The sequence below is a fragment of the Meleagris gallopavo genome, chromosome 1 (assembly GCF_905368555.1).
Source record: "Meleagris gallopavo chromosome 1, MGAL_WU_HG_1.1, whole genome shotgun sequence".
Lineage (NCBI taxonomy): Eukaryota > Metazoa > Chordata > Aves > Galliformes > Phasianidae > Meleagris > Meleagris gallopavo.
This window is the reverse complement of record NC_139404.1, coordinates 122,259,582-122,272,185: the sequence shown is the minus strand read 5'-3', so window position 1 is coordinate 122,272,185 and position 12,604 is coordinate 122,259,582. Positions and strand designations below refer to the sequence as shown.

The 12,604-nt window shown below is 37.2% G+C and overlaps 1 protein-coding gene across 8 annotated transcripts in view; it reads right to left on the bottom strand.

The window, feature by feature from the left end:
- Window positions 1–12,604, bottom strand: part of ARHGAP6 (Rho GTPase activating protein 6) — a 303,023-nt gene that overhangs the window by 10,536 nt on the left and 279,883 nt on the right. For all 8 annotated transcript variants that reach the window (XM_085212258.1, XM_085212249.1, XM_085212268.1 and 5 more), the window contains 4 exons: window positions 10,487–10,637; window positions 9,187–9,335; window positions 5,581–5,760; window positions 1,030–1,127 (listed from right to left, as the gene is read on the bottom strand). In XM_085212258.1, the coding sequence (XP_085068384.1) occupies window positions 1,030–1,127; window positions 5,581–5,760; window positions 9,187–9,335; window positions 10,487–10,637 (578 nt within the window). The remainder of the gene's footprint in view (window positions 1–1,029; window positions 1,128–5,580; window positions 5,761–9,186; window positions 9,336–10,486; window positions 10,638–12,604) is intronic.

Here is a 12,604-nt window from a genome sequence, read left to right as displayed (position 1 = left end):
TTTCAATTTTTGTAATTAAAGTAGCCTTTTCCCCCAATGTATTAATTGTACTTTTTCTTTCATACATCTTCCTTTGAAGCTATGCACACCATTACAGTACTGTCAAAAGTACAATGTTCAGAGGGAGAGAAAAACAAAAACATAGCTAACTGTACAGTTTCCATTTTAATTACAGTTTAAATGCACTAGGCACTTTCCACACACAACAGGAAGACAAAGTCCGATCTGTTCCAGAGACCCTAGCATCTAGGAAACCTCGTAAAAATTACTTAAAGCAAGCTGATCAAATTTTGTAATTTTAAGAGTCTGGCATATTGGGATTCACTATAATAAAGGCAATGACTGTGTAATCCCATGAGAAAGCCAGGAGTCCTGTTAATCCAAATGTACAAAGTCATAGCGTTAAGGCACATGAGTGAAAGCAAACATAAAGCATACACAAAGTTGGAATATGTTATGTATTATAACTGCAATAGTGATTGGTGTGATTCTTTTTCTCTTCATATATTTCACAAAGTATTCGATTAAATAATATCCAAAGAATTTTCATAAGCCTGCTGTTGCAACAATTGACTTGTTTACAATGCCCTACCTAGTTCACAAGTGTATACAATAGAAAAAGAACAACAAACTGGTCAAACAGTTAGCCATGATTATATTAAGGCACTCTGGGGTGTGTTTCACACTTCCTCTTACTGAAGACTACAATAAACCCAAGACACGAACTAGCCAATCACTAGAATACATCCTGCCAGATAATAGTGCACTGAATACTTTTATGTACATGTCATTCTGTTCTCTGCAGCAGAACATAATCTTTTCTTTGAATCAAGAAAACAAGACTTGTCTTTAGAAAACACTGTACAAGAGTCATAATTTCTTTGGCAGAGTCTGTTTAATATGGAGGATTTCTCTACTCCACTGTAGATAGTGCAGAAGAGCTGCGGAAAACCACAACCTTTAGAACACTTCCAATGGGAGACAGAAATTCCCAGCAGAAACAAGGATGATGAAAAAACAATTACTCACGATGACTGGGAAGCTTTCCTCCTCAACAAATAGTCCACAACATCTGGGTCAGTCTCTAATAAGCTAATAAGCACTTCGTTCTGTAGATCAGGGGAAACCTATGAAGAAAACAAAAAACAATTAGCTGAAGAGAAATATTCCTTCCACATACATTCATTTTGGTACAATGCTTAATCTACAAGATCAAGTACAATTACACTTATAAAGAGTATATAAAATAAATATTCAGATGCTCCCACTTAAAAGAGACATTTCATATAACAGATGAAAGTAGGACTGAGAACCACTTTGCACAAAGCCAAATGCTGATTACTGTTGAATATCCTATTGGTATGCAGTTGAGTATTATAACAACAGTGGGATTATTTATGTACTGCAGTCACAAAAGCCCCAGTTTAAGGTCCTTATCTTACAGCTCCATTCAAAGATCTGGAGATACTTAAAAATTTCAATTCCAAGCAACTTGGAACTATTACCTGTTTTTGAAAAAACACAAGATGTAATTACACAGGAAGGAAAATGTTTCTTCATATATTCCATGGCATTTTGTTTATTTATATCCCTCTCACACAGAAATTTCATGGTAAGAGCTCTATGTCTGAAGTTCTTCCATTGCTCATTCTTCCATTTCAGTGATAGATGCTAAAGGTAAACATTTTCCTAAATTAAGCCTTACAAACATGGAATCTTCAGATATCTGGATGGCCAAATTCTAGGATCTAGAAGAACTTAAATTCCGCTTAGGGCCTGATTCATGGCAGATAGAGCTGCAGCCAAGACAGTCTCAGCAAGGGGTCATCGACTGTGCAATCTGCTTGTGGATGCAATTTGTCAGAGCCTGTATCTTTTGACCTTCAGGTCACACTGCATGGGCCATTTATTCTCCCCGACATTTACTGGGAAATAGGAATAGAATTACTAATAGATTCCTCAGGGGAATACCTCAATTTGGAAGGAATGTATTTAAGAAGTCAAGTTACAGAAAAGACATATTACTTTGATAAAGGAAATAATTTGAAAATAAATGAAGATAGTCATCATTTAATTTAAATTGACTCAAAATGTTTATGAAAAAATTGTGTGACTATGACTTTCCTTTAAAAAATTACTTTTGACTTCTAAGCTGGAAAAATTTCTTAACGATGGGCAATGGTATACTAGTCTTTAAATAAATTATCTTTATAGTAATACATTTTTGAAAACTTGGTGGTGTGATTTTTCAGTTCAGACAGCCTTTTTATACAGTAGAACTCAATCCAGACAAAATCTGAGAATAAGGCAGGTTTCAGGCCTTTCTGTAGTTAACTTACTATTCACCTTAGAATCAAGTTGTTAAAAATGTGAGAATCCACTGAGAGGAATTCATCTGAAAGCAATTTCTATTGGTTTGGTTAACTAACTTTCAAGTGTAGAAATGATATGTGTGTAAACAAATTTATATTTATAGAGAATTACTATATGGACATCTCAGGAAGATGATACAGAGCTGACATAATTATTATTGGAATAACTGCTTAACTGGCAGTTATGGCTGAGTAGATGGATGAGAACTTGAAGTTAAGGAACAGAAGGGTAAGGTAAGGACATGCAGAAGCCAAGGCACCACTGAAATAACTGCATCTGTTGAACTCATGCCAGGACTGATTAGAAGGCTTGGGCCTGTCAGGAGATAATTTTGAGATTTTAGGGGTGAGTATCACAGCTATTGAGGTATTGAAGGGCTGAGGGATCCTTACAGTTGTTGTCCCTGGATACTGAACTGTCACAGAAAGTCAGTGTGTAACTGCCTCCTCTGTGGTGAAACCATAGCAGCCTCTAACAATAAAAATAATAAATTTCAGACTCTGTATACTGCTTCTTTGCAGGAGGGATGGATTTAGGCACTAGGCAACATAACTGCATGGCAGAGCTGCTAAAAGCATAACCTCTCTTCTTCATTCTCCATGCCAACCCAAAACCAATGAGGGAAAGGGTGGTTGAGTTCAGCTTCCCTGGATTCAACTGCTGGGCATTGTTCAGAGACTAGTAAAAAGCAGCACCTTGAACATTCCTGCAACACGTACTAATGCATCCCTAAGACTCGCTGAAATTGATAGGAATTGGATACTAAAGTCATTAACATCTATGAAGTAAGGGCAGTATCTTCTATGCTAAATCCACATTTGCGTATTACTAACGTTAATGATAAGCAAAGCACAAAAACACGTTGGCATCAATACACTGTATGTTACTGCTGTAGCTGGATCCTCATGTCCAGATGTTTCTCTTTTTTTAAATAACACAAATGTTAAGTATAAACAGAAGTCCTGGTTTGGCTCCACTCCAGTAGATTTACAAAATGAATTGTTGCTGCCTGATTTCAAATGATCAGAATTATAATACAGTATCATGTATGAGTATTTTCATTTCTATGCATCAATTACCAAAGGATATAATAACTGGAGTTATTATCTTCAGAATACAGTAAGTTTTCTGTGCTACTTAGGAGAACATGCAAAAGTTGAAAGCAAACCCTAGGATAAGCTTTATAGAACAGCAGCAGTGAGCAATTTGACTCCTACAAATCAAATGTCATGTGCGAGTCTAGTCATTACTCCTGAAAACAGATAGATCTTGCCATACTATTTGTTAAGCAGTGGGAACGGGCAGAGTAAAAGCACCCAGAGATGCTCATCTGTTAGGAATTTCTGTAAATTTTACATCAACATTCTTTCAGCTTTCAGGAGAGCATCTGTAACAGGTTTGATTCTCTCTCACATGCAGCTAACCTTTCATTTTGAAATCTGATTTTAAACTCCCTCTACTATCTGAGAGGCTGCTCTAAAGAACAAAGAAAGCTTCTCTTTTTTTCAACACTGCATTTAACTTTCAGCTATAAATTCAAGCACTGAAAAGGTAAAGGAATAAATCTGTCAAAATGAAAAGACACCATAGGTAAGGTTAGCCTAATCCTAAGCCATGCTGTTTCCATACTGAACATGTGCCTGAAGTATGATGTGCTGTGCTGTAAAGTGTTCTTAAAGAAGAATAACAATAAGATATTTCAAGTATTGCAGGTGTTCTTATTCAAGTATTATTTAAAACTTGTTAGTGCCATCCATGCTCTTCTTCTCACAGGTTCTGTTGCCCAGAACAGAACCTGTTCCCTGACTTTCTTCTCATGCTTTGGAAGGAAGAACAGCTCCTAAAGTTTCCTCAAACTGTGAAAAGCATTAAAAAAAGAAAGAGAGAAAGAGAGGAACAAAAAGAGGAAGAAAGAGAGGAAGAAAGAGAGAAAGGAAGAGAGAAAGGAAGAAAGAAAAAAAGATTGCTATTTGTCTCATTGGAACGAAAATAAAAATAAGGAAAAGGTCGTAATGAAAAGTAATACAGTGTGAAGGGAAAGATGACAAAACCATAAATGTTCATCCCAGGGTAAGATTGATAGACAGGGCTTTGACTGCTTTTTCATGCTTTTATGCCTGTTGAAATCTGTAAAGCACTTTCTCTTCCAGTGTTGTGTGCCCATCGCTCCCACATCCCCACAGTTCATTCTTGTCCATCTCCCACCTGTGCTATATTCAGCAGCAGCTTTAGTCTACACTTCTATATGAGGTCTCCACAGCATTCTACCTCCTCCTTTCAGAACTGATCTCCTCAATGTATACACTGCTGCTCGGCTTCAAGCCACAACAACAAGCTATTTTCACTTTTTAAAGATTTCCTTTTTTTTTTTTTTTTTGTCAGGACGTTTATTTCTACTAAGATGAAGATGACATGGTGCCCACCAACTGGCTTCTGCTACCCTAGAGTACAGCTCTCTGCCTCAGGCACAAATCATGCAAAACTTACCCATAATTTCATAAACTGAAAAAGATAAGGTTAGAGAATGAATTGATCAGGTAACTGCTAGGCTTGATCAATGTATTTTAACTACACTGCATCTTCAGCATGCAATAATATATAGGAATTATTTGTTCAGAACATGCCCTAGTCCAAGGTCATTGTCCTTTCCATGAGGAACATCCTTGCTTCAGCAAGAGAACAGAAAAGCACTCAGGAACAACACATATGTATGCTTTACTCCTTTTAGCCAAATGACAAGTAAGAAAGCTTTGTCTTTCCTTCCCATGTGGCCACAAGAAAGTATTTGACAGGGAAAGTTGTTCCTTTAACCAAGGATCTCTTTTCCCTTCAGTAAAATTAGTTAATTTCTAACCCTGAGAGGTGAAAGGCCATTTTCAGACTCGTCTTTAGAACTAGTTGCCCGGTTTAGTGTTCAATTAAATAACCATCTCCATCGATCATTTCCACAGACAAAGAAATCTTCTAAGGAAGATATTGTTATCTACATAGAAACCATTCCTAGCAAGATATACTTACAAATTTTCAGTATTATTGCTGCAAAGCATTAGCCTTGACAGAAGGCTATTTTGTTTATTAATACAAGTCAAGCTTAATTTAATGCAGTTTCCACAGTTTATTTCATCTCTGTGGTTTCTAATACCAACCTAGTATTTCCTCATTTAACTTAAAAATGCCTGGAAGTAACATAGAGAAACATCCACGTACCATAAAAAGGGCTTCATAGTTTTCAATCATCTTTTGTACAACAGCTATGATAGCAGTACTCTCTTCAGCTCGAGCTGAACTCTGAACTGTGAATTCTTTGTCTGTAGATTTCTGCTTGTGCAACAGGTTAGGGCCAAAGATAGTAGCCAGGTTAAGTGATGTCATTTTGTTCCCAGTAACCTGGAAAACAGAATATAAATGAAGTAGGGGCTCCCAGGATCTAATGATATATGATATAGATCAGAGAGAGATATATGCATACACACAAATCCACACACACAAGACATTTGGCAGATAGTTTATTCATCAAAATAAACAAGTGCTAGTCAAGCATTTAACCATTTTCAGAAATGCTGAAAGACTTTGTTTGGACATCCCTGCTAGAAGCTCTGTGGATTTTCTAGATGGATTTGCGAATGGACTGGAGGACAAGAGGGAGAAACTGCTGTCTGCCCTTAATTTCCTGTCAGCTTGACAATGGCATACTTCATCTGAACTCAGGGTAGTCTCTTCCTACTTCAATTCCTTACCATATCACCACCTCTTCAGACCACATACCATAAGCAGTTACTTCTTCCACTAGCACTCACGATATGAAGTAGACACAGTGAAGAAAAGCACCATTTTGCAAGTTCAAACAGCTAAGTGGTTTGGATACTTGAGGATTATGCTCATTGTTTCTATTAGTGTTTTTCTATTTTTTTCTTGTACCCTAGAACATGCGAAATATTTACTTTTTAAACCAATTTTTAGTTTCTTTTTATTTTTTACTTTCTTTTGCATCTGCGTATCTGTGCTTAACAAAGCAGTAGTAACATGACTTTGGAAGAAGCGGAAGGATAGACACCAGTACAGAAACAATCTGAAATATATGTCATACAGGTTATTAAATCAAGATATTCATTGTCAAGCTTGCGAGTAGACTACTTTTTCCCCATCCTATTCTTTTAAGAGAGAAAAAATCATGTGTTTTCTTTCTGTCTCCACTTGATTGCTATTCTGGGAATGCAGAAGATGATGCCAGCAGTTTGACTATATAAGAATGCAAGTGAATTTTGTCAGTTGAACTAGTTTTTCTCGCAGGCTTTTTTTTTTTTTTAAGAAAACAGATATCATATGCATTATTTTTTCATTTGCTTCGGTTACATTTGAACTAATGAATAAAACAAGGACAGAATGAGCACAGAATGGGCACAGAAAGTGGAAGAAAAACAGCCTTTTCACAAAATGAGTGGTACAAAATGAGTTCTTTAAAGGCAGTTAGATGTGGTTTTTTTTGGTAGATGGCATACACTGAATGTTCCAATTGAATTTACAACTGTACACTGACTACGCATGTTGGGTTTTCTTGTTTTTGTTTTTAATTTTTAATTTTATTTCTTTTTTTTTATATAGAGCACAACAGATAGCACAGAGCTGGCAGTAAAAAACAGAATTTCCTTTTATTGTTGGAACAACTATTTAATCTCAAAAAGATACCTGCAATAAGCAGATGCATGGGCAGCTACAATGAACGTGCTGACTGTTTATAGAGACTTGCCCCAGCATAGTGATGCTTAAACACTCCCTGTGTACACCACAGTGCACACAGATGTTCCTGGGTGACCTAGTTTTTAACTAGTGTCAGAGTACTGAGCCACCAAGGATGCACAGGCACGTGGTGCTTTGAGAGAGCCAAGGGCAGCCCCTGGCTATACCCCCATCTGCATATGCAGGCTGTCTGTACAAACAGTGTGTCTTTTCTTAAGGGCAGCTTCAGGGCATCCCTTAAAAAATGGTGTAAACATTCCCAATGAAATTAGCTGGATGAGTCACTTTAATAAAATTAGTCATCTATCTCCATATCTGTGAGAGAAGGGCTTTTGAAAGAAATCATGAGGAAGGGACTGTGTGCCAAAGCTTGCCTGTTTTCATTCCAATGATAGCAGCCTATAAAATATTTTCTTTTGCCCCGTATGCCTTTATTCACTTAATTATTAATGAACAGCTGAAAATATTGTGAGCAGAATGCTGTATTATCTGTAAAAGATATCCAACTGCACATAATATCTCTGATGCTTACAATACTGCCAAGATGACTTACCTAAATTTGCCTTGCCAAAATACCTTTAGCAGAGTTGATGTACTCTTAAGGAGAATGAAAATGCCTTTATTATTTTACTAAACTCACTCTCTTAAGCAGCATCAGCCTCTAGCCTTATATTAAGATCCTCTTGGGGATGTTCCTGAACCAACAGGAAACCCTCTGCTGGAGGCAGGGGCCTCAGCTGGCTTATGTACACAATGTTTTTAAGCACAGAAAAATTGTTACACGCTGCTCTTTTTAAGTGCCTTCCGTTAAGGTGGTACAGTTGTCTATCAATGTATTGCTGAGGATAGAAGTAATAGCATTTGAAAGGCCCTGAAAAGGGCTCATGCAGCACATTGGAAGTTAGGACTTCTCATAGAGTTATAGAATCATTAAGATTGGAAAAGACCAATAAGATCATCTAGTTTAACCATCTACTTCAGGCAATTCTACCGTCAAACTTCAGGCAGACTTCAGGCAGAAATTCAGAAAAAGACAGTTTCATAGTGCCTACTCTTAAATACCAACCAACTCCAAAAAGCATCCAAAGAAGTGAGGAGGAGTTTCAGCAGAGTGTCAGAAGTAGCCTCAGAAGTAATCTCTGCTGCATTTCAGAGGAATAAGAAATCCCTTCCACAGAAAAACAGGTACAATTTTGCCAAGCAGTGACAGGCTGTATCCATCTCTCATTCAAAGATAACACAGTTTCCACCTTTTGCAGAGCAACACAGTAGTTCAAACCTTTTCCTGGCAGAAAATGGGAAGGCTGGATTTTCAGATATTCCCCAGTGTGACTGTTCAGATGCATATGTGTCAATGCTCAGAAGTACTACAGTGGATATTAGGAAAAAAATATTCTCCAAAAGAGAGGCAGTGGCACAGGCTGTCCAGGGAGGTGGTGGAGTCACCATCCCTGGAGGTGTTCAAGAAAAGTGTAGATGTGGGGGGATGTTGTTAGTGGGCATGGTGTGATGGGTTGGTGGTTGGACTTGTTGATTTTAGAGGCCTTTTCCAACCTTAATGATTCCATTCCATGATACTTAGTACACCACAGCTATGGGTATTATATCTGGAGATGGCTGCACTCTACTCTCTCCAATGAACCGTAAGATGGCCAGTAGAAAAACAGGCAAAGATGGATCCTAATTTCAAATGGTGATTAGGTTTACCAGACAGAAGGGCACAGCCAGAGTTCCTCTCTTTTATTTTTTATTCTTTGCTATTTAATGCACACAAGGAATCAAAGAGAAACAAGAAATGAACTATGTCCAAAGATTATGCATGAAAGCAACATCAGAGAATGAAGAGAATAAAAAAGCATGCTCCTGAATGCCTGACACATTCCTATAGGCGGTAGCCAGCCCTCCTACAGCCCTAAGAACATAGTAGAAAACTAAATGGCAAACGATGGGCAAAAATAAGAAATGTCCCTTATCTTTGAGGGACATGTCACCACTATGGTTATTTCGCAGGCCTAAAGATCTCTTTCCAATCCATTAATTAAACAAGGTAAAAGGACAAGAGTGGCTGGGACTTACTTCTTGGCCGTCTTTGTCTGTGGTGTCTTCTGCGTGGCCAGCCACGGTGGAGAGGAACTGCAGCAGTCGGTGTAGGGTATCGCAGTTACAGGGAGGTAGGAGATAAATGAGAAGCTGTAAAGTGCTTAGCTGTTCATCTGGCTCTAATACTAAGAGGGGAAAAAATACATTCTAAGAAAAGCACTCCAACTAACCTAAAATAAGAACAAATATACCGTTCCCAGCCCAAAGGAATGCTTGAGAATAGCTCTGCTTAACAGTAGGTTTTTTTGTAAACATCAGAAGAAAAAGAGAAAACGCCAAGGAAATATCAAAGCATAACAAATACTGTTATTGTAATTTTGCTTCAATTGGTCAGCATTTTGCCCACAGGTTCATAGGCTCCTCTCTCAGTCTATAAGACAGCAAAATCCACATTGCATACTTTGATGTCACCAGACACAAAAATTCTGTTTCATTTTCTACATATTATTTTCATTTAGATGTAGCCACAGGCTTGCAGAGCACACTTTGGAAGCATTCCAGTAAAATTTATACTTTAAGCATTTTAAATGAGTTTACTTACAATTTCACATCTTACAGAGGGAATACAAAACTAGAAAATCAACCAGAAGTGTCAAGGGCATTCTACTGCTTATGCAGTCACTTCAACCAGCACGTGAGTTTAACTATCTAAAATGGTAGCCAGGGACAAAGGTATAAAAGCAGGATCCCAGACATGAAGGCTTCAGCAAGAAACTGAAGAACACATACCAGGAAGCAGCTTGAGCTTGAAGCGTCTCCAGCTTTACTTTTTCCCAGACTGCATCTGGGTCTTACCCTAAATCAGTATGCTGGGACTATTTTAACACAATAACTCTGAGGACCATTAACTACAAAGAAACTTGAACTTCTGATGCTAGGTTTTTGAAGTCAGATTGAAATTTGGTCAGTGAATGGCTATACAAACTAAAAACACCGCAGTGCTGAGCTACCAGGATACAACTGGAAGTCTGTCTTCTGCTTCTGCTGAACCATTAACAGGATCAGGATTTAACAGATAACATGAATTCATCCTGTATACCAATGTAAAAGTGAAATCTCTGTTATAGTTCTCAGGGCTAATCTTACATAGCATGAAAACCCAGGAAAGTCTTCTGCAAGTTATGCTACACAAATATTTGGAGCAAATCAAGGCTAGAGTACTAAATTTACAAAAAAAAAAAAAAAAAAAAAAAAAAAAAAAGAATACAGTACGTAGAAATTACAAAATTCGAACAAGCTTTTTAAAATAAGTAAATCAAGATGCTGCAGAGCTCACAGAGAGTGTTGATGAAAGGTGTATAAAGTTCTCTGGTGAGAAGTGGGTCAGGCATGTCACGTAGAAATTCCTTTAATAAAGCAGCAACATCATGAATGCTGTGCTCTTCGTCTAACACAACATCTATGCCCCGGTCAAACTCTTCACGCAACTAGAAAAGACCATGACATAAAAGCTCAGTCACTTACCATTGTCACAATTAGTATGTTCCAACAGATAAAAATCTTTCAAGAAGCAACTTAACACACATTTTCACTTTCCAGATTGTAGTTCACGTCTAACTGCTGTTTATTCCATGATACATAACTTCAAGTTTGTACCAGATTATAATAAACTTCTTTCCAACTAATGTATGGCACTCTTCTATGAAAAAGCATGCTAAGTAAATGCAGAAATTTAAGACTAATACTAAAGACAGAAACCATGGTGAATAATGAAAACTGGACAAAAGGCTTTCTTATACCACCTTACCATGTTATCCTCGAGTTTTTGGAAAGAATGAAACTGCATTTCATAACATGTATGTTTTTGTACAAAAACATCGGTAATAATAATAGAGCAATGTTAAAGGTTACCAAACTCACATTTCTTTTTTGAATTAAGATTGTATGTATTTAAGCCTAAGCAGTAAACAGACATGTTCATTAAGACTTCTTGGCACTGGTCTCCACACATCTTGTTCCACCCTCCTAGCTTAGTTATACTCATTAAATGATTGTTATTAGGAAATTAACAAATGCCAAACTAACACCATTCTGAGGTATTGCTAATTTTCCACTACAGTTCTCAGACAATTTCTGTGTAAGTCAAAGGTATCAAACGTTTTAGAGGCAGAAGAAATTGTTCTCCCACAGCCAAAATGTCTTTTCACAAAACAGCAGCCTGACTTTCTGGAGAGTCTTCCCAACATTAATAGCAGAAAACTTTCTTCAGGTTGAGAGCTCCATCTTTATTCTTCTCTTCAGTGTGAAAATAGTCTGTACCCAACCCAGCACCTCCAGTCAACACCAGCTCAGGAGACTTAGTCTGTACCCCAATGTATGTGAAAAAGCTCTAAGGTGGTTTGTAATGCATATATTTGTTCTTCATTTTCTCTTCCTGATTACCACAAACAAAACCTGTTGTCACATGCACTTATTTTTGTATTCATTGCAACAGTTGAAATAGGACTTCTAACTGGAGGAGGAAGAGAGACAAAACTATGCCTACTTTCTGTACAAAAACTGAAGAGCAGCTGCAAAAGCACATCAAAATCTGAGTATTGGACTTGGCCTTCCATGGTTCAAAAAACGAATGGAATTTTAATTGAATCCAGACTTTCCCATGTGTTCATGTTGACAGCATTTATTATTTTAACTGCAGGGCCAATGTGTTGCTTCCATGTTATTTAATAAAATAAATTAGTTCACCTAATTCAGTGAATTAGTCAATGTAATATAACACATAAATACCCAAATCTCTCAATTTCTTCTGTTTTTAAAACTGAGTAAAAGAAAAAAACAGTGAAAGTGATGTTTGAAGTAAGGCTTAGGATACCAGCAAATGATACAAGCTCTCTGCTTTTTCCCAGAGGTATAATTCAAGTATACTCATCTTTGAATAGTAACAAATGTTTTGACATTGATGCTTGTAATACAAATGATAGGCAGCTTACTTTTCAATACTTTTACTCGTTCAGTGTTGATCTAATAACTGTCTCTGCAGACCATGAGGTTTTCAGCTTTATGGTACATTAGCCACACAGCAGTATTAACTAGTAGAGAGTAAACTACAAATCAGTAGGTTATACTGTCCTACCATTCAGAACCAAGTCAGATTAGCTATTCTTGATAAATTTCCAAAGAGCCAACCATTATGTTGTGTATTTTTGCAGAACAGTACTATTATTCTCGGGATCAGCATCATCAAACTTTCTTTGGTCTGCTGTATTTTGACATTTTGATCTTAAAATTTCTAGCAGGAATATTGTATGCTAACTTTTTGTTACCTCCCTAAGCATCACAAAACCATTAAGCACTATGCTCTACTACTCTAACTTAACAAGTATTTCCAGCTTTTTGGAATAACAATGCAATAGCTAATAGTGAGGAAAACTTCACTTCTGACCTTGTCTCTGGA